This window comes from Cucurbita pepo, chromosome 9 (genome assembly GCF_057944985.1).
Source record: "Cucurbita pepo subsp. pepo isolate OVF chromosome 9, ASM5794498v1, whole genome shotgun sequence".
In the NCBI taxonomy this organism is placed as follows: domain Eukaryota; kingdom Viridiplantae; phylum Streptophyta; class Magnoliopsida; order Cucurbitales; family Cucurbitaceae; genus Cucurbita; species Cucurbita pepo.
Window position 1 is genome coordinate 2,839,917 of NC_141806.1, and position 20,972 is coordinate 2,860,888.

General features: G+C 38.4%; 6 protein-coding genes across 6 annotated transcripts; 5 read left to right on the plus strand and 1 right to left on the minus strand.

Moving 5' to 3' along the window:
• The first annotated feature begins 1,600 nt into the window (after positions 1-1,600).
• Positions 1,601-2,422, plus strand: LOC147790994 (ribonuclease MC-like). Its single transcript, XM_087127245.1, has 2 exons — positions 1,601-1,871; positions 1,940-2,422. The coding sequence occupies exons 1-2, from the start codon at positions 1,644-1,646 to the stop codon at positions 2,369-2,371; spliced, it is 660 nt and encodes a 219-aa protein (XP_086983371.1). The 5' UTR covers positions 1,601-1,643; the 3' UTR covers positions 2,372-2,422.
• A 347-nt stretch (positions 2,423-2,769) lies between these two features.
• On the plus strand, positions 2,770-3,564 carry LOC147790995 (uncharacterized). Its single transcript, XM_087126947.1, has one exon. The coding sequence runs from the start codon at positions 2,770-2,772 to the stop codon at positions 3,562-3,564; it is 795 nt and encodes a 264-aa protein (XP_086983073.1).
• A 5,979-nt stretch (positions 3,565-9,543) lies between these two features.
• LOC111802030 (F-box/kelch-repeat protein At3g06240-like) lies at positions 9,544-10,287 on the plus strand. The gene has a single exon (XM_087126948.1). It carries the CDS (start codon positions 9,544-9,546, stop codon positions 10,285-10,287), a length of 744 nt encoding a protein of 247 aa, XP_086983074.1.
• Positions 10,288-11,111: 824 nt separating this feature from the next.
• On the minus strand, positions 11,112-14,498 carry LOC147790996 (F-box protein SKIP5-like). The gene is made up of 4 exons (XM_087126669.1): positions 13,853-14,498; positions 13,677-13,755; positions 12,224-12,282; positions 11,112-11,745 (listed from the first exon to the last, which is right to left on the minus strand). Exons 1-4 carry the CDS (start codon positions 14,059-14,061, stop codon positions 11,388-11,390), a joined length of 705 nt encoding a protein of 234 aa, XP_086982795.1. The 5' UTR covers positions 14,062-14,498; the 3' UTR covers positions 11,112-11,387.
• A 1,819-nt stretch (positions 14,499-16,317) lies between these two features.
• LOC147790997 (ribonuclease MC-like) lies at positions 16,318-17,139 on the plus strand. The gene is made up of 2 exons (XM_087127244.1): positions 16,318-16,588; positions 16,657-17,139. Exons 1-2 carry the CDS (start codon positions 16,361-16,363, stop codon positions 17,086-17,088), a joined length of 660 nt encoding a protein of 219 aa, XP_086983370.1. The 5' UTR covers positions 16,318-16,360; the 3' UTR covers positions 17,089-17,139.
• Positions 17,140-17,486: 347 nt separating this feature from the next.
• LOC147790998 (uncharacterized) lies at positions 17,487-18,281 on the plus strand. The gene has a single exon (XM_087126949.1). It carries the CDS (start codon positions 17,487-17,489, stop codon positions 18,279-18,281), a length of 795 nt encoding a protein of 264 aa, XP_086983075.1.
• The last annotated feature ends 2,691 nt before the right edge of the window (positions 18,282-20,972 follow it).

Genomic DNA, 20,972 nt, shown 5'->3' on the forward strand with positions numbered 1-20,972 from the left:
CATGGGGGAAAGGAAAGATAGCTGGTATGGGGGAAAGGAAGGTGAAAATATGCATCAAACAGCCATCGTCCAAATTATTGATCAACTTCCTGTGCTTGTTAACTTCCATCGTCGGCGTCTGAACCATCGAAATGACGGCCTTAGGCACTGGCACTGGCACTGGCACTGGCACTGGCACTGGCACTGGCACTGGCACTGGCTCTGGCTCTGGCTCTGGCTCTGGCTCTGGCTCTGGCTCTTCTTTACCACTCAACTCATACCGGCCTCCGAGCTTTGACTGCCATAGCCCACACAAAGCTTCTTTACCACTCAACTCATACCGGCCTCCGAGCTTTGACTGCCATAGCCCACACAAAGCTCGGGACTCAGCTCAACAAATTACCACATCATAGCTTAGCTTCTGTCATTTGCTTCGGCAACCAGATTGTTTTGGTAGTAGCTTTCGTCTGGGCCTTCAATTTCTAAATGGGTAGCCCAGCCCAGCCCAGCCCAGGAGTTTGTGAAGGCCCAAAATTGCGGCCCATGTCATGGCTGGATCCATTTCCAGATATGTGACCAGAAAAGGGTTTGGTTTGGTTTGGTTGAAACTGGAAAGGTGAGCACGTGAACGTGGGTTCTGTGGAGTGGAGTGGGGCGAGCTAGGATTGTGATAAAAAATAATAAATACACTAAAATTTTAGAACTATTTGTCTAACCAAATTTTGAGAGTCTATTAAGATAGGTGTCAAAGAAAGTCAAAATATTTTGGGCAAACTTTACTTTACCGTGCGAAAAAAAATGGTGGAGGAAAATAACGTAAACTTAAACGTATGTATAAATCAAAATCAATAAACTTTGTAAACTTTTCTTTCCATTGAAACAAAAATAATAACTAAATTTATGTATAAATCAAAATTAATAAATATATATATAGACGTTGTTTTAGCTTATTGGTATTATAAACAATGTGTTTAGAAATAAGAGGAAATATGATGTATTTTTTTAAAAAAAAGAAATTAAAAATAATATAAATGGGTATTATAAACCATGATATGTGTTTGGAAATAGAAGGAAATATTAGGTATTTAAAAAAAAAAAGAAATTAAAAAAAAATATATAAAAATATAAAAAAAAAAAACTAAAAATAATGTGCCTAGTTAAATATAGAGGGCCAAAGTAGGACGGTTCTTAATGTACTTTCTAAATGTTGCTCTATTCGGTCAACGCGAAGTTTTTGTCTCATTAACCCGAAACCGAACCGAACAGAACCCAAACCTTAGAATTCGGGTTGAATGTACACCCCACCCCTGACACAAAGATTAAAATTAGACAAAGAATACGTACGTGGAGACATTGTTGTGAATTCGTAACATGTCTTAATATAGTGTATAACATTTTATCCGGTTCGAGTCAAGTCGAGGTTGTTGTCCAGTGAACCCGAAGCCGAACCGAACCGAATCAATTGGGGGTCAAAAAATTAACCTAAACCAAAGAGTGGTTGAGAAATAATTGATAACACATAAAATTCAATAATTTTGGATTTTCCTTTTTTTATCTTTTTATTTTTCTCCCTTCTTCTCCATGCTCTCCACTCCCTTTCGTCTATTATATATATGTATATATTGCCATTCCAATTTGTGTATACCATCACTTAACTTCTCTTTATGGCTCATATTCATCTCATCCTCCTCTCCACTCTCATCTTCTCTGTGAATGCCCAATTTGAATTGTTTCAAATGGTGCAACAGTGGCCTCCGGCCACATGTGCAAATTTCCCGTGTGCTCAATCACCATCTCCAACCAGGTTCACCATCCATGGCCTATGGCCGGCTAACTACACCAAGCGCTACCTTGTTTGCCGCGGAGGAACAAAATTTTCTGAAACCATTCAGGTACCTTCCATATACAAAATGACTCCTACAAATGCATCACATTCTAACTGGTTTTTTTTTTTGTTCAGGGATTTGCTGCACTCGAACCACTTCTGACTCATCATTGGCCAAACTTGGAAAGACCCGACGACATAGATTTTTGGAGAAGGGAATGGAATAAACATGGACCATGTTCGGAGAATGTTTTTGACCAAGTTCAATATTTTCAAACAGCTTTGAACATTCGCACAAACCCCAGATACGACCTACTGGCTATTTTGAAGGCCGCCAAACTCGGTCCGACCGGCAACACATCCCGCCAATATCAAGTCATCAAAAATGCCATTCAAGCCGCAACCGGGAAGAAGCCAGGGCTTCGTTGCAACGTCAATAAAAACACTAAACAGACCCAATTGCATGAAATCGTATTATGCTTCCATAAGGATGGTGCAACCCTTATTGATTGTCCTTTTGCCGACTGCCCACCACGGTTTGCTTTTTACCTAAGCACTTCATTCTGAGATGTGTAAGACTTCTATGAAAAAAAATAAATAAATTACTTTAATCGTAAATTTCTTTATGTTAAGAAAATTAAATAATTAAATTATTTCAACTATTAAAGTGCACCATTCATTTTAATTGATAAAAGTATTTCTAAAAAATGCAAAAATATAAATATACTTTTCTCCTATTTAAAACGGGTTAAACACTAATCAAGATCATACTTTCGATCCCAATTATATTTCTCATTCTTGACATGGTATCAGAGCACCGATCTTGGTGTTCTTAAATATCAAAATTTCCTTTATGGCGGAATCAACCAAATCCAGCTTCAAAATTTCAGATCTTGATTTAACACATCCTTATTATATTCATCACTCTGATCAGCCGGGATATTCACTTGTTCCAATCAAATTAAATGGAGCAAATTACCAATCTTGGAGTAAATCACTTATGCATGCTCTTATTGCCAAGAAGAAAATTGGCTTCACTGATGCCACAATTGAAGAATCGTCTCAAGATGCAAATTCAACCGAATTTGAACTCTGGAGGCACAATTGAAGAATCGTCTCAAGATGCAAATTCAACCGAATTTGAACTCTGGAATCAGTGCAACAGTATGATAATATTTTGGTTAACTCATTCCGTTGAAGCAGATATCGCTAAAGGCATTCTTCACGCCAAGACAACTCATCAAGTGTGGGTTGATCTTCACGATCAATTCTCACAAAAGAATGCCCGAGCAATTTTACAGATACAAAAGTCGATAGCAACGATGTCACAAGGAACCATGGCACTGTCAGCATATTTCACCAATCTCAAAGCACTCTGGGATGAACTGGAAGCATACCACACACCATTTACCTGTAATCAACGTCAAATACATGTTGATCAACGCGAAGAAGACAAGTTGATGCAATTGCTCATGGGGCTCAATGAGTCTTATAAAACGACGAGATCTAACATACTGATGATGGCTCCATTACCTAATGTGAGGCAAGCCTATTCATTACTTGTACAAGAAGAGATGCCGCGTCAGGCAACTTCTGAACCTACTGAGAATTTCTCGATTGCATCAGCAGCGCAGAAGAAAACGACGTATTCAAAATTCGCCAAGGACAAATCATGTGCACACTGCAATAAAAGTGGTCATACAATTAATGAGTGTTTGGATATCAATCATCTGCAAATATGGCCGATGTTTTTCGGTTGAATACAAAAGAACAGTCACCTCATTCCATTCCAAATTTTTCTTCTGAGCAATTACAACATATAGCACAAGCCTTATCTGCAATCAATCATCACCCTTCTGGTAATTCTAACAATCACATCAATGTTGCAAGTTTGTTTCCAGTATCTACATTATCTATTAACTCTGCGAGTTCTAATTCATGGATTCTCGATAGTGGAGCTACGGATCATATAGTCTCAAAATCTTCTGTTATGACTTGAACTGAAGGCTACCATCATGTCTACAATAAATTTACCTAATGGAGGGACAGCACGTGTGTCGCATACTGACAATATTTCCCTTAGCTCTAACCTTAAATTAAACAATGTTTTATGTGTGCCTTCATTCAATTTAAATCTAATGTCCATCAGCAAACTTAACAATGACTTGAAATGTTATGTCACCTATCTTGATTCTTGTGTTATGCATGACTTGGCTGCGGAGAAGATGTTTGGCTCGGGTAAACAATTTGGAGGTCTCTATCATATTTCTTCATCTCCAATCAAATCTTCCGCTCATCAAATATCTCAGCCATCTGATTTGTGGCATTTACGCCTAGGTCATCTTCTTTTTCTCGTTTTAAATTTCTAGCTGATCAATTGCATCTTAATAATGCTAGTTATTCTCATAACTGTAGTATCTGCCCGTTAGCAAAACAAACTAGGTTGTCTTTTCCAAGAAGTTCAATAACAACCCATTCTGCCTTTGATCTGATACATTCTGATGTTTGGGGACCACATAAAATTCCTACCCATTTTGGTTTGCGTTTTTTTCTCACTATTGTTGATGATTTTACTCGATGTACTTGGGTTTTTCTAATGCAACATAAGTCAGAAGTACATCATTTGTTAATGAACTTTGTTAAATTCGTTCTAACTCAATTTCATACTACTGTCAAAATAGTTCGATCAGACAATGGGACTGAGTTTCTATCTTTGCAACCAGTTTTTACTTCTTGTGGCATTGAATTTCAGCGCACTTGTGTCTATACTCCACAACAAAATGGAGTCGTAGAACGTAAGCATCGTCATATCCTAAGTATAGCTAAGGCTCCTCTCTTTCCGTCACAGGTTCCACTTAATTTGTAGGGAGAGTGCATTTTAACTGCTGTTTATCTTATAAATAGAACGCCATCACCATTCTTATCTAACAAGACACCCTTTGAAGCACTCCACCTACATTTCATCGTCTTAAAGTTTTTGGTTGTAAATGTTATGCAACTATAGTACATCCTAAGCAAAAATTTGAACATCGAGCAATTTCTTGTGTTTTCGTAGGATATCCTTGTGGTCATAAAGGTTACAAGTTGTATGACATGCAATCTCACAAATTCTTTATCAGCCGTGATGTTAAATTTTGTTAAGATGATTTTCCTTTTTCATCAGCTTCACAAACTTTGACATTAGCTCCTTCGACTCCTATTGTACCACTTCATGATCCTATTCCTCCTTCATCTCCTATTCCTTCACCTACTACTTCGTCGTCTCCTCTACCCTCTGCTCCTTTCTCCAGATTCACCCACTAATTCTAATCCTATCCCACCCGATACATCAGTTCCACTCCGACGTTCTACTCGTACTAAACAACCTCCAGCTTGGCATAAGGATTATGAGATGTCTTCTGGAACCAATCATTTAACCTCTAGCTCAGGTCCCAGAACTGGCACCAGGTATCCACTTCATCATTACATTTCATTCTCCCGTTTTTCTCCTACTCAACGTGCTTTTCTAGCTCTTATTACATCCCAGACAGAGCCTAAAACCTATGACGAGGCAGTTGGTGACCCGTTATGGCACCAGGCTATGAATGTTGAAATTGCAGTTTTGGAACGTAATCATACTTGGTATCTCGTTCCTCTACCACCTGGTCATAAAGCTATTGGTTGCCGTTGGGTGTACAAAGTTAAATACAACTCTGATAGTTCTGTTGAACGTTATAAAGCTCGACTGGTAGCAAATGGATACACTCAGGTTGAAGGTATAGATTACACAGAGACATTTTCTCCTACAGCGAAACGTACTACACTTCGTTGCTTACTCACTGTTGCTGCTGCTCGAAAATGGTTCACCCATCAGTTGGATGTTGAAAATGCCTTTCTCCATGGTAATCTAGACGAAGAAATCTATATGTCTTTACCACCAGGTCTTCGCCGACAGGGGGAGAATACAGTATGTCGGCTCCATAAATCTCTTTATGGATTAAAACAGGCTTCTCGCAATTGGTTCTCCATATTTTCTATCACTATACAAAATGCAGGCTACACTCAAGCAGATTACTCTTTTTTTACTAAGAGTAAGAGGTACTTCTTTCACTGCAGTTCTAATCTATGTTGATGATATTCTGTTGACAGGCAATGATCTCAAAGAAATTCAATACCTCAAGACTAGTTTACTCAAGAGATTCCTTATCAAAGATTTAGGGAATTTGAAATATTTTCTAGGCATTGAATTTTCTTGGTCTAGAAAAGTAATTTTTATGTCTCAAACGAAGTATGCTCTAGATATCCTTCAAGACACAGGTCTTATAGAAGCACGTCCAGAAAAATTTCCTATGGAGCAAAATCTAAAACTTTCTTTTAACTGAAGGAGAGAAGTTGAATGATCCAAGTAAATACAGACGGTTGATTGGCAGATTAATATATTTGACCGTTACTAGGCCTGACATAGTTTATTCAGTTCGTATCCTTCGTCAATTTATGCACGAACTAAGAAAACCACATTGGGAGGCAGCTCTTCGAGTTCTGAAATACATCAGAGCTACTCATGGTCAAGGACTCCTACTACCATCTGAAAACAATTTAAGATTACAAGCATATTGCGATTCTGACTGGGGTGGTTGTCGAACTTCCAGACGATCTATATCTGGGTTCTGCATTTTCCTTGAAAATTCAATTATTTCTTGGAAGTCTAAAAAGCAGACTAATGTGTCCAAATCATCAGTAGAAGCCGAGTATCGAGCTATGGCAAATACTTGTTTAGAGTTAACTTGGTTAAGTTACATTCTTCAAGACTTGAATGTTCCACTATCCGAACCAGCATTATTATATTGTGATAATCAAGCAGCATTACATATAGCAGCCAATGCAGTTTTTCACGAACGTACGAAACACATTGAAATAGATTGTCATATAGTTCGAGAAAAGTTACAAGCTGGAATCATCAAACCGTGTTATGTCTCGACTAAAATGCAATTGGCAGATGTTTTCACTAAAGCTTTGGGAAGACATCAGTTTGATTTTTTTTGAAGGACAAGTTGGGTGTGATTGACATACACTGTCCAACTCGAGGGGGAGTATTAAGATATGATATTTGGAGATATACTTTAATAATTAGTTAGGGAGTATATCTTAGATATTTTGGGAGTTGTCAGCGTATATTTTATATTAGTTAGTTATATATTTTTCCGTAGTGGATAGTTTCTATCCTATTTAAAACGTTGTAAACATCGATGAAGATCATACTTTCGATCCCAATTCTATTTATGTTTCACATTCTTAACAGAAACAGCGGCAGACACATTTTTCAGTACCTATTGTAACCGCCGAGCCCAATAGATACGAAAATTTTCCTTCATTTGCTTTTTAATTTCGAGCGGTTGAGATTTTATTAAGGACCTTAGAGGTTGAATCTCCAACTGTTGTAGAAGGACAAAAAAAAAAATGCTTAGAATGCCTCGAGGAACCTAGGAAAAAAATCATAAAATTACATCGATAATAATTGAAAATAAAATAATCAAAATTATCTATATAATATAGATAGTTGAACGGAGGTCAAACAGAAAAAGAAGGAGCACCTTGTCACGGTCCTATATCTTTGACCGTGCGGCGTCGTGATCTATACATGTTCACGACCAGCCTTAAGGGGAATTAAGCCCCATTATATTTTTCGCCCCGGCTTTGTGGCTTCGTCGGACCTTAGGCGAGGTTTGTGTTCGCCAATCGAACATCGCTTGTGCGGAATCCAAGCTTGTTCAACCACACACGCCGCCTGTGCGTGTACGTTCAATCATCTGCGACACATCCGACTTGCCTCTACGCTAGGCCAACTCATTCGGCTCGACCTTGCCTCTGCTCGGGCCAAGGTCTCTCAATACAACGTCGCATCTCGTCTTGCCATCTCGATCTCCATCGACAGGGTCCATATGTCTTGACGCCATCCCGAGTCTCGGGATGTCGTCGCTCATCATAACTCGTTCGGTCATGCCATCGAGAATGGGCCCGCGTGTCGTTCATCTCATCGGGACTTCCCGGACATCCATCCATCCGGGTTCTATCGAGGCATAGGCCCTCCCGTGCCTATGCCGAGTCATTTACGGATACCGTACCGGATAGCGGGTGTATGTAGCAACCTCCAACACGCGGGCTAGGGCGCAATACCGGCACACCCGTGCCGTCCGGTACTGTCCTTCAAAAACCCATTTCAAAGGAAGTCGCCCCGAGACACTCGTCTCGGCACGCTCGCCCACACTGTGACACACGTATGTGCCACAGGGTAGCTCACTTAGGCCACAGGGCCCAGGGGTGGTGGAGAGCTAACACCATGGTACCCCCTATAGTACATTTTGAGCCATTTTCATTCTACCAGGAGTAGACATGATTTTCGTGAGGTGTCATACGGTGTCGTGCATTGTCCGTCCCATGTCCGATTGACACCAAACTTGGCGAGCATTCATATTTCATATGGACGGACTTAACTCCCGAACCGCATGACCAAATTCCTTCCGGAACCTCGACTTTTGAGGTTAAGGCCCGGGGCCCTACCCGGCCCTTCAACAAGCCTATCTTGTCCTTCATGTCTATGCTGATGTCTCTGTTATGCTTGTGTCTCAACATGTCTTCAATGCCCACTTTGCGTGGTGGTGTGTTGGATGATGCATCGTCCTCCTCGATCGCATCATGGCATTCTTCTTCGTTGGCCCGCATATGGCCGGATGGGCGTCTCTTGAGGGACACCCCTTTGCTTGTCATGGCGTGAGGGTCACAACCTACTCTCTTCATAGTAAGGTTGTGACATTCTCCCCCACTTAACTTAGTCATCGTCCTCGATGACTTACTCAGGTCACAATCATATTGCGGATTGTGACACACCTCACACGTTGTCACGCACCTACACGCATGCAAGAAGGCTCTCCATATGTGAGTACTCGCACTTTCTGCATGACACTGACAAAATAACATTGCATGGGAAGGAACCAAGTCGAGTCAGTTGAAAGCCGTTGCAGTTTGGGAAGGGGCTCATCTTGGACTGCAAATTGGGTCACGGGTCGGGTCACCCTCTACAGTCGCAATATGTGTTAAATTTCTATGTGTAGTGAGTGACGGTTTCTTGAACGATTAAGTATAATATATGATGTTTTAAAGTAAGTTCATTAAAATTATTTTATTATTAAAATTCTTAATTATTCCCTAACCATTAAGGATGCATTAAAAATAGCAAAAAAAAAAAAAAAACAAAAAAAACAAAAACTATCTAATTTTGGTACGTTATTTGGTTCGCACAAAAATAAATAAATAAATAAATAGATAAATGACAGCTCATCCTTTCTTGCATTCACCTCTTCCTTATATAATGATGAACGATGGTTAAATAAAACTTGAACCCTCTAATGGCGACTCTAAAAGATCTCCCCATAGTATTGTTGATCGAAATTCTATCAAGGCTTCCCGCACAGTCTCTACTCCAATTTAAGTCTGTTTGCAAATTATGGTACGCTCTGATCAACGATCCTGCAATTTTTTCTTTACAAGATAAATGTATTTATATCAACCGTCGAATAATTATCGGTTTTCAACTCTATACGTATATACCCTCCATCATCAAGTTTTCCCACACCCCTGATCGATCTATTTCCATTCTCGATGTCAACAATCCATCAAGTGATTTTCGAAAAAATACTATTCACGGTCATTCTCAAGGTTTAGTTTGTCTTTTGTACGATAGAGATATTTTCCTCTTTAATATGATGACCGAAAAGTTTCGTAAGCTTCCATCATCGATTCTTCACAATGAAGATCCCTATGAAATGTTTGATTCATTAACAAGCGGTGTTGGATTCGGATATGATTCCAAATCTGGGGATTTCAAAGTTGTTAGGGTTGTACAATTCCCGGACGAAGAGGGAGCCTATAATCTTCTACCACTTCGAGTGGAGATTTGGGAGTTGAGGAAAGAAAGATGGAGGGAAATTGAATCCCCTAATTTTAGGTATTTAATGATAACAGGGGGTTGTGAGATGCATCATGAAGGAAAATCTTATTGGTGGTCAAGAAATACAAAAGGAAATATTATACGCACGTTTGACATGAGCGAAGAAATTTTTGGCAAAATTCCAGTACCGAACAATTTAGTGGAGGAGGATGTGATGTTAAACCCTAATATAAGTATGAGAATGTTGAATGGATCAATTGTTGTATTTCACGGCTCAAACGCAGGGAATGAAAAAACGTTCTCGGTTTGGGAGATGGAGAAAGATGTCTTTTCATGGTCAAAACTAATGACAATTGGTCCTTTTTTTGGAGTCGAGAAGCCATTGTTGTTTGTGAGTTCAGATGAACTTTTAATGGAAGCCGACGAAGGACAAGTGATTTCTTACCATGTTAAAACTCACGTGACCAAAGTTCTTCCCATAAAAGGGCGTCCACGTGTGTTCGCGAATACTTATTTTGACTTTAGTTATGGTCCACCACCACCACCCTTACCAATGTAGCAGAGGCATGTTAAGACTCACGTGACCAAAGTTCTTCCCATAAAAGGGCGTCCATGTGTGTTCGCGGATACTTTTTTTGACTTTAGTTCGGGTCCACCACCCTTACCAATGTAGCGGAGGAGCATATGAGTAAAGACTTGAGCATAACTTAGTGGATAAAGACACTGGTTATTACCCAAAGTTAATGTTTTGATTCCCTCCCGATGAGCTTAAACACACAAAACGAGTAATCAATGATGGCATGGATCGGGTCCTGTTTTTTTAGACACAATGTCTTCCAAGTTTTCTCTTTTTTGTTCAATTAATTTGTTGGACTTTGTTACTACTTTTTTGAGTTTAATATTACCTGGTTCAATTAATACTTATTTTGATTTATTTTTTATAAGAATAATATGTCATTATATTAAAAGAGTAACAATTTAGTATTTAATGTAATTTCTTACAGAGGTATAAAAGCTAAATTATCTAAATTTAATTGACATTTTTTTAATGGAATTTTTTAGTTCATATATTTTCTCTCTATTATAATTTTGGTCCGTGTCTTGTCATATTCATCCAAAAGAGGATGGAAAATTTCAGTCGTGCCTACTCTCAAGTTTTTCAAACCAGTTTTAGGTGTGAGAATGCCTAAGATGGTGAGAGTGAGTGCCACACCACTTACAAACATCTCATAAGAACCCAATTGTGACAATGCTCCAATCTCACGAGTTAATAAACATACGTCACAAATAACTAACTTTAAAAATTCCAGGTCTAATTATATTTAACTGTACAATAACAATATATATATTCATTTTTTTAAGTGCAAAAGTTCACCTTACCAGTTAAATAGAAAATAATGTAATATATCAAACAAATTTTGAGTGATTGTCAAACACAAAAAATATAAGCTAAGACGATCATTTTTTTTTCGAAATAATTACATATCGGAGCTCCAAACGTTAAGAATAAAAAACAAAGCGACCACGAAAGATTTAGGGGCGAAACCGATTATGTGACGAGCCTAAACAGAAGTATCATACAAGTTAAAGAATCACCAATATATACCTAAGGATTAACCAGCTGAAACAGATACACATTGCTAATGGATTACAAGGAAATTATTGCAACTTGTGTTCGACGTCAAACCAAAAGAACAAAGCTGTTCGAGCATAAATAACTCGAACGTGCTGTAACGCAAGGTCCTCGCTCGTTAGGATAGCTTTGGCACCACCCTCGATGCGGGTTTGTGAAACAGAAACGCCATCTGTATAACCGCCTTTCACCGAGGAAGACGATAGGCTATCGGGACTTGCAGTACAAACAATGGGGCATGATAGGTAGTCCAAAGGGTTTGACTCACATTGAAGAACACATCCATCAATAATTAATCTTCCCTTTCTGTGAAGCAAGCAGCAACCAAGTTCTGCCTTCACTGTTAAGTTAGAGAGTTTACTGGTACAGAGGAACTCCAAAGCACTGTTAACAAGAAACAGAAAGTTCAGTCTCAATTAGTTGCCACTAAACGTCACAAAATGAGAAGCTTAAAACCGTCCTTCATTCCTACACTTTTAAGGCCTCTAAAACGTCCATTTCGGTCTTTCATCTTTCAAGTTCATTCCATTGAAGTCATCGTGTTAAAACCGTCCTTTATTCCTACATTTTTAAGATCTCTAAAATGTCCATTTCGGTACTTGACCTTTCAAGTTCGTCCCATTTAAGTCATCGTGTTAAAACTGTACTTTATTCCTACACTTTTAAGATCTCTAAAATCTCCATGTTGGTCCTTGACCTTTCAAGTTCATCCCATTTAAGTCGTCGGGTTTCATTCCTACACTTTTAAGATCTCTAAAATCTGCATTTTGGTCCTTGACCTTTCAAGTTCATTTTTTCAAAAGGTTAAGAGAGAGAAAATGTATAGGATTAACCATTGCAAATTACATTATATGCCACGTACCTTTCCGAACCACGACTACAGAAAAGTGTTGTCTCCTCAGGAAGTTCACCTCCACCAATCTGAACAATATTAAGATAAGATAAATGATGGAAAATGGTGAAACTTAAAAGTTATTTATGAAATGAGTTTCACATTGTGAGAAAGAGAACGTTCGTACACTGCCATCGTAAATTAAGCCAGAAAAAAGTATGGAATAGATTGACGTATATGTTATGTACCCCAACACAAAAAATACAAAATACTAATATATTGCAATATGAAAAAGAAACTACAATATAACAATAGCCTTTCGAGAGGGCTATCTCTCTCCCAAGCCCCACAATGGACAATCCTAAAATGATCTCTCCCTCCTAAGAACACTAACCCCCTCTATTAGGGATGCAAGGAAAAACCGAAAACCCCCCCAAAAAAACCGATTAAACCAACCAAAAACTGCCGCTGGTTTCGGTTCAGACCAGCTCGGTTCAATAGTTCAACTTCTCATGTATAAAAGATTGGTAATATTCAGTCAGCTTCAGGTTTGGCATGACCAGATCATTCATACCCGAGCCAACTGATAATGTACACATAAACTAAAAATTGAAACTTCAACAAATAGCAGAAGAGGACAATTAGGCTTCGATGCTACTAGAGCCTTTGAAATGCCAAAATTTTAAGGCTTAAACATTACAAAGCCACGTCGCACCAGAATGAACCAACTAAACTGTTGACTAATCGGTTTAGGTTGGTTTGGTTATGCGCCATCTAGTAGTTCGACTCGGTGGCCTCACTACTACTCTACTAATAGTTCCTACATGACTCATATTGGTACTTTCATAGTACAAAAGGTGCTAAAGTAAGTTAAAAGCTCTATAGTCCAAAACTTGAGCACAACTGGATGAGGAAGCCACCGTTTTACGTTTCACCAATATTTAACTGCTTCTCAAAACAAGTACTTAATCTGAATTTCAATTGCTGGGCCAAAACCTACAAAGGTTCACTTTAATACTGCATAACGTAACCTTCTTTTAAGACTTTGTGAGAGAACTAATAGCATTTACGTACGTTGTAGTTTCCTTTTGATAGTGCAACATATTATTATCAGACTCTGGTACTTGGATGATAGGGTTGAGGTTGTGTTCGTTCTTATAATTTCTTAGCTTCTCTACAAAGAGAAGAAAGAAAGTGTGCAAACATTTTTTAAAGGCAGAATAACAGAACCCAAGTTCTAGCTTTATATAGCAATTTTATTAGCAATTTTATTAAAGACACGGATCACAATTCTTAGTTATTAACAATTATTCGCACATAAAACATAAGGCACTTTTTTCGTGTTAAAGGGTAGCGAAACTATTCAAAAAACCACACATGATTTCAGAAGATATTCCTCGCAATTGGATGGTATTTAAATCCTATAGGAAGAATACATTTTAACTCCCAAGCTGCCAAAAGAAGGCGGGGAAAAAGAGCATACCAGGCAAAGTGGCTTTGTAATTTGAATGTTAGAGGCAGAATGAACTCCACCTGTTGCAATTAGTATGGTGTCCCCAGGCCTATGAAGAACAAAATCATTCAAGCTCTATTAACAAGTAACTCTTATTATTTCCTCATAAAAAAATAAAAAAGAAACATGAACATGCAACAACTTACCTAGCAGCAGCAACAGCTGCCTCAACGGTTGGGAAAACTCCAGACTCGGACAAATCTTTAATAGATCGTTCTACTCGCAGCCACAGCCTCGGATGACATGCCAAGTAACGCCATCTGTGGCAAACGAGGGCGGTGTTATACCGATCTGCAAACTCAATGGCAAAAGTGACAAAAAAAGCAGAAACTCCATGGAAATATGCAGGCGGCATCCACTAACTAACAATTTCACAAGGCTAATGATAAAAATTTGCCACTGGAATAGAAGCAAAAGAAATGCACAAAGTACAAAGAACTGGCGTTCTTAGAGCAAAATTAGTAGATCTTCACTATTGCCTCCAGAATTTTTCTTATCTCTTTCCAACTAGTTAGCCCAACCAATTCATACCCAAAGTCCAGGAAAGAACTTCTAACTTTACAAGAAATTCTTTTAAACCTCACATATCAAGAACTGTTGAGGCTCAGGAAGTTCACTTGAACCACACGTAATGAATATTGACAAGTCTCAATCAAAAACTCCGATAGACTCAACATAAGAAAGATTTGCATTCCATCTCTTCAAACGAGTTTTTTGGATTTAGATGTGCAATGAAATAACAAATTCCAACTTAAGTCAAATTCGAAATCAGAATTATATTTCTTCTCCCAATCCATTTCCAGAAATACCTAAATTGAAAATTTTCAGTCTCTTCCTCCCAGAAAACCTCTTAATTTGTGGCACAACCAGAAGAATCCTTCAATTTCATCCAAACGAAGCAATTTTAAGAGGGAACAAAAAAGAAATCCTCAAATAGATCAAACAAATTTTACGAAGAAACATTCGATAACAAATTGAAACACATTGCGGCAGGAAGCTGAAAGGAAGCTGAAAATATGCATGGGGAAAGGAAAGATAGCTGGTATGGGGGAAAGGAAGGTGAAAATATGCATCAAACAGCCATCGTCCAAATTATTGATCAACTTCCTGTGCTTGTTAACTTCCATCGTCGGCGTCTGAACCATCGAAATGACGGCCTTAGGCACTGGCACTGGCACTGGCACTGGCACTGGCACTGGCACTGGCACTGGCTCTGGCTCTGGCTCTGGCTCTGGCTCTGGCTCTGGCTCTTCTTTACCACTCAACTCATACCGGCCTCCGAGCTTTGACTGCCATAGCCCACACAAAGCTTCTTTACCACTCAACTCATACCGGCCTCCGAGCTTTGACTGCCATAGCCCACACAAAGCTCGGGACTCAGCTCAACAAATTACCACATCATAGCTTAGCTTCTGTCATTTGCTTCGGCAACCAGATTGTTTTGGTAGTAGCTTTCGTCTGGGCCTTCAATTTCTAAATGGGTAGCCCAGCCCAGCCCAGCCCAGGAGTTTGTGAAGGCCCAAAATTGCGGCCCATGTCATGGCTGGATCCATTTCCAGATATGTGACCAGAAAAGGGTTTGGTTTGGTTTGGTTGAAACTGGAAAGGTGAGCACGTGAACGTGGGTTCTGTGGAGTGGAGTGGGGCGAGCTAGGATTGTGATAAAAAATAATAAATACACTAAAATTTTAGAACTATTTGTCTAACCAAATTTTGAGAGTCTATTAAGATAGGTGTCAAAGAAAGTCAAAATATTTTGGGCAAACTTTACTTTACCGTGCGAAAAAAAATGGTGGAGGAAAATAACGTAAACTTAAACGTATGTATAAATCAAAATCAATAAACTTTGTAAACTTTTCTTTCCATTGAAACAAAAATAATAACTAAATTTATGTATAAATCAAAATTAATAAATATATATATAGACGTTGTTTTAGCTTATTGGTATTATAAACAATGTGTTTAGAAATAAGAGGAAATATGATGTATTTTTTTAAAAAAAAGAAATTAAAAATAATATAAATGGGTATTATAAACCATGATATGTGTTTGGAAATAGAAGGAAATATTAGGTATTTAAAAAAAAAAAGAAATTAAAAAAAAATATATAAAAATATAAAAAAAAAAACTAAAAATAATGTGCCTAGTTAAATATAGAGGGCCAAAGTAGGACGGTTCTTAATGTACTTTCTAAATGTTGCTCTATTCGGTCAACGCGAAGTTTTTGTCTCATTAACCCGAAACCGAACCGAACAGAACCCAAACCTTAGAATTCGGGTTGAATGTACACCCCACCCCTGACACAAAGATTAAAATTAGACAAAGAATACGTACGTGGAGACATTGTTGTGAATTCGTAACATGTCTTAATATAGTGTATAACATTTTATCCGGTTCGAGTCAAGTCGAGGTTGTTGTCCAGTGAACCCGAAGCCGAACCGAACCGAATCAATTGGGGGTCAAAAAATTAACCTAAACCAAAGAGTGGTTGAGAAATAATTGATAACACATAAAATTCAATAATTTTGGATTTTCCTTTTTTTATCTTTTTATTTTTCTCCCTTCTTCTCCATGCTCTCCACTCCCTTTCGTCTATTATATATATGTATATATTGCCATTCCAATTTGTGTATACCATCACTTAACTTCTCTTTATGGCTCATATTCATCTCATCCTCCTCTCCACTCTCATCTTCTCTGTGAATGCCCAATTTGAATTGTTTCAAATGGTGCAACAGTGGCCTCCGGCCACATGTGCAAATTTCCCGTGTGCTCAATCACCATCTCCAACCAGGTTCACCATCCATGGCCTATGGCCGGCTAACTACACCAAGCGCTACCTTGTTTGCCGCGGAGGAACAAAATTTTCTGAAACCATTCAGGTACCTTCCATATACAAAATGACTCCTACAAATGCATCACATTCTAACTGGTTTTTTTTTTTGTTCAGGGATTTGCTGCACTCGAACCACTTCTGACTCATCATTGGCCAAACTTGGAAAGACCCGACGACATAGATTTTTGGAGAAGGGAATGGAATAAACATGGACCATGTTCGGAGAATGTTTTTGACCAAGTTCAATATTTTCAAACAGCTTTGAACATTCGCACAAACCCCAGATACGACCTACTGGCTATTTTGAAGGCCGCCAAACTCGGTCCGACCGGCAACACATCCCGCCAATATCAAGTCATCAAAAATGCCATTCAAGCCGCAACCGGGAAGAAGCCAGGGCTTCGTTGCAACGTCAATAAAAACACTAAACAGACCCAATTGCATGAAATCGTATTATGCTTCCATAAGGATGGTGCAACCCTTATTGATTGTCCTTTTGCCGACTGCCCACCACGGTTTGCTTTTTACCTAAGCACTTCATTCTGAGATGTGTAAGACTTCTATGAAAAAAAATAAATAAATTACTTTAATCGTAAATTTCTTTATGTTAAGAAAATTAAATAATTAAATTATTTCAACTATTAAAGTGCACCATTCATTTTAATTGATAAAAGTATTTCTAAAAAATGCAAAAATATAAATATACTTTTCTCCTATTTAAAACGGGTTAAACACTAATCAAGATCATACTTTCGATCCCAATTATATTTCTCATTCTTGACATGGTATCAGAGCACCGATCTTGGTGTTCTTAAATATCAAAATTTCCTTTATGGCGGAATCAACCAAATCCAGCTTCAAAATTTCAGATCTTGATTTAACACATCCTTATTATATTCATCACTCTGATCAGCCGGGATATTCACTTGTTCCAATCAAATTAAATGGAGCAAATTACCAATCTTGGAGTAAATCACTTATGCATGCTCTTATTGCCAAGAAGAAAATTGGCTTCACTGATGCCACAATTGAAGAATCGTCTCAAGATGCAAATTCAACCGAATTTGAACTCTGGAGGCACAATTGAAGAATCGTCTCAAGATGCAAATTCAACCGAATTTGAACTCTGGAATCAGTGCAACAGTATGATAATATTTTGGTTAACTCATTCCGTTGAAGCAGATATCGCTAAAGGCATTCTTCACGCCAAGACAACTCATCAAGTGTGGGTTGATCTTCACGATCAATTCTCACAAAAGAATGCCCGAGCAATTTTACAGATACAAAAGTCGATAGCAACGATGTCACAAGGAACCATGGCACTGTCAGCATATTTCACCAATCTCAAAGCACTCTGGGATGAACTGGAAGCATACCACACACCATTTACCTGTAATCAACGTCAAATACATGTTGATCAACGCGAAGAAGACAAGTTGATGCAATTGCTCATGGGGCTCAATGAGTCTTATAAAACGACGAGATCTAACATACTGATGATGGCTCCATTACCTAATGTGAGGCAAGCCTATTCATTACTTGTACAAGAAGAGATGCCGCGTCAGGCAACTTCTGAACCTACTGAGAATTTCTCGATTGCATCAGCAGCGCAGAAGAAAACGACGTATTCAAAATTCGCCAAGGACAAATCATGTGAACACTGCAATAAAAGTGGTCATACAATTAATGAGTGTTTGGATATCAATCATCTGCAAATATGGCCGATGTTTTTCGGTTGAATACAAAAGAACAGTCACCTCATTCCATTCCAAATTTTTCTTCTGAGCAATTACAACATATAGCACAAGCCTTATCTGCAATCAATCATCACCCTTCTGGTAATTCTAACAATCACATCAATGTTGCAAGTTTGTTTCCAGTATCTACATTATCTATTAACTCTGCGAGTTCTAATTCATGGATTCTCGATAGTGGAGCTACGGATCATATAGTCTCAAAATCTTCTGTTATGACTTGAACTGAAGGCTATCATCATGTCTACAATAAATTTACCTAATGGAGGGACAGCACGTGTGTCGCATACTGACAATATTTCCCTTAGCTCTAACCTTAAATTAAACAATGTTTTATGTGTGCCTTCATTCAATTTAAATCTAATGTCCATCAGCAAACTTAACAATGACTTGAAATGTTATGTCACCTATCTTGATTCTTGTGTTATGCATGACTTGGCTGCGGAGAAGATGTTTGGCTCGGGTAAACAATTTGGAGGTCTCTATCATATTTCTTCATCTCCAATCAAATCTTCCGCTCATCAAATATCTCAGCCATCTGATTTGTGGCATTTACGCCTAGGTCATCTTCTTTTTCTCGTTTTAAATTTCTAGCTGATCAATTGCATCTTAATAATGCTAGTTATTCTCATAACTGTAGTATCTGCCCGTTAGCAAAACAAACTAGGTTGTCTTTTCCAAGAAGTTCAATAACAACCCATTCTGCCTTTGATCTGATACATTCTGATGTTTGGGGACCACATAAAATTCCTACCCATTTTGGTTTGCGTTTTTTTCTCACTATTGTTGATGATTTTACTCGATGTACTTGGGTTTTTCTAATGCAACATAAGTCAGAAGTACATCATTTGTTAATGAACTTTGTTAAATTCGTTCTAACTCAATTTCATACTACTGTCAAAATAGTTCGATCAGACAATGGGACTGAGTTTCTATCTTTGCAACCAGTTTTTACTTCTTGTGGCATTGAATTTCAGCGCACTTGTGTCTATACTCCACAACAAAATGGAGTCGTAGAACGTAAGCATCGTCATATCCTAAGTATAGCTAAGGCTCCTCTCTTTCCGTCACAGGTTCCACTTAATTTGTAGGGAGAGTGCATTTTAACTGCTGTTTATCTTATAAATAGAACGCCATCACCATTCTTATCTAACAAGACACCCTTTGAAGCACTCCACCTACATTTCATCGTCTTAAAGTTTTTGGTTGTAAATGTTATGCAACTATAGTACATCCTAAGCAAAAATTTGAACATCGAGCAATTTCTTGTGTTTTCGTAGGATATCCTTGTGGTCATAAAGGTTACAAGTTGTATGACATGCAATCTCACAAATTCTTTATCAGCCGTGATGTTAAATTTTGTTAAGATGATTTTCCTTTTTCATCAGCTTCACAAACTTTGACATTAGCTCCTTCGACTCCTATTGTACCACTTCATGATCCTATTCCTCCTTCATCTCCTATTCCTTCACCTACTACTTCGTCGTCTCCTCTACCCTCTGCTCCTTTCTCCAGATTCACCCACTAATTCTAATCCTATCCCACCCGATACATCAGTTCCACTCCGACGTTCTACTCGTACTAAACAACCTCCAGCTTGGCATAAGGATTATGAGATGTCTTCTGGAACCAATCATTTAACCTCTAGCTCAGGTCCCAGAACTGGCACCAGGTATCCACTTCATCATTACATTTCATTCTCCCGTTTTTCTCCTACTCAACGTGCTTTTCTAGCTCTTATTACATCCCAGACAGAGCCTAAAACCTATGACGAGGCAGTTGGTGACCCGTTATGGCACCAGGCTATGAATGTTGAAATTGCAGTTTTGGAACGTAATCATACTTGGTATCTCGTTCCTCTACCACCTGGTCATAAAGCTATTGGTTGCCGTTGGGTGTACAAAGTTAAATACAACTCTGATAGTTCTGTTGAACGTTATAAAGCTCGACTGGTAGCAAATGGATACACTCAGGTTGAAGGTATAGATTACACAGAGACATTTTCTCCTACAGCGAAACGTACTACACTTCGTTGCTTACTCACTGTTGCTGCTGCTCGAAAATGGTTCACCCATCAGTTGGATGTTGAAAATGCCTTTCTCCATGGTAATCTAGACGAAGAAATCTATATGTCTTTACCACCAGGTCTTCGCCGACAGGGGGAGAATACAGTATGTCGGCTCCATAAATCTCTTTATGGATTAAAACAGGCTTCTCGCAATTGGTTCTCCATATTTTCTATCACTATACAAAATGCAGGCTACACTCAAGCAGATTACTCTTTTTTTACTAAGAGTAAGAGGTACTTCTTTCACTGCAGTTCTAATCTATGTTGATGATATTCTGTTGACAGGCAATGATCTCAAAGAAATTCAATACCTCAAGACTAGTTTACTCAAGAGATTCCTTATCAAAGATTTAGGGAATTTGAAATATTTTCTAGGCATTGAATTTTCTTGGTCTAGAAAAGTAATTTTTATGTCTCAAACGAAGTATGCTCTAGATATCCTTCAAGACACAGGTCTTATAGAAGCACGTCCAGAAAAATTTCCTATGGAGCAAAATCTAAAACTTTCTTTTAACTGAAGGAGAGAAGTTGAATGATCCAAGTAAATACAGACGGTTGATTGGCAGATTAATATATTTGACCGTTACTAGGCCTGACATAGTTTATTC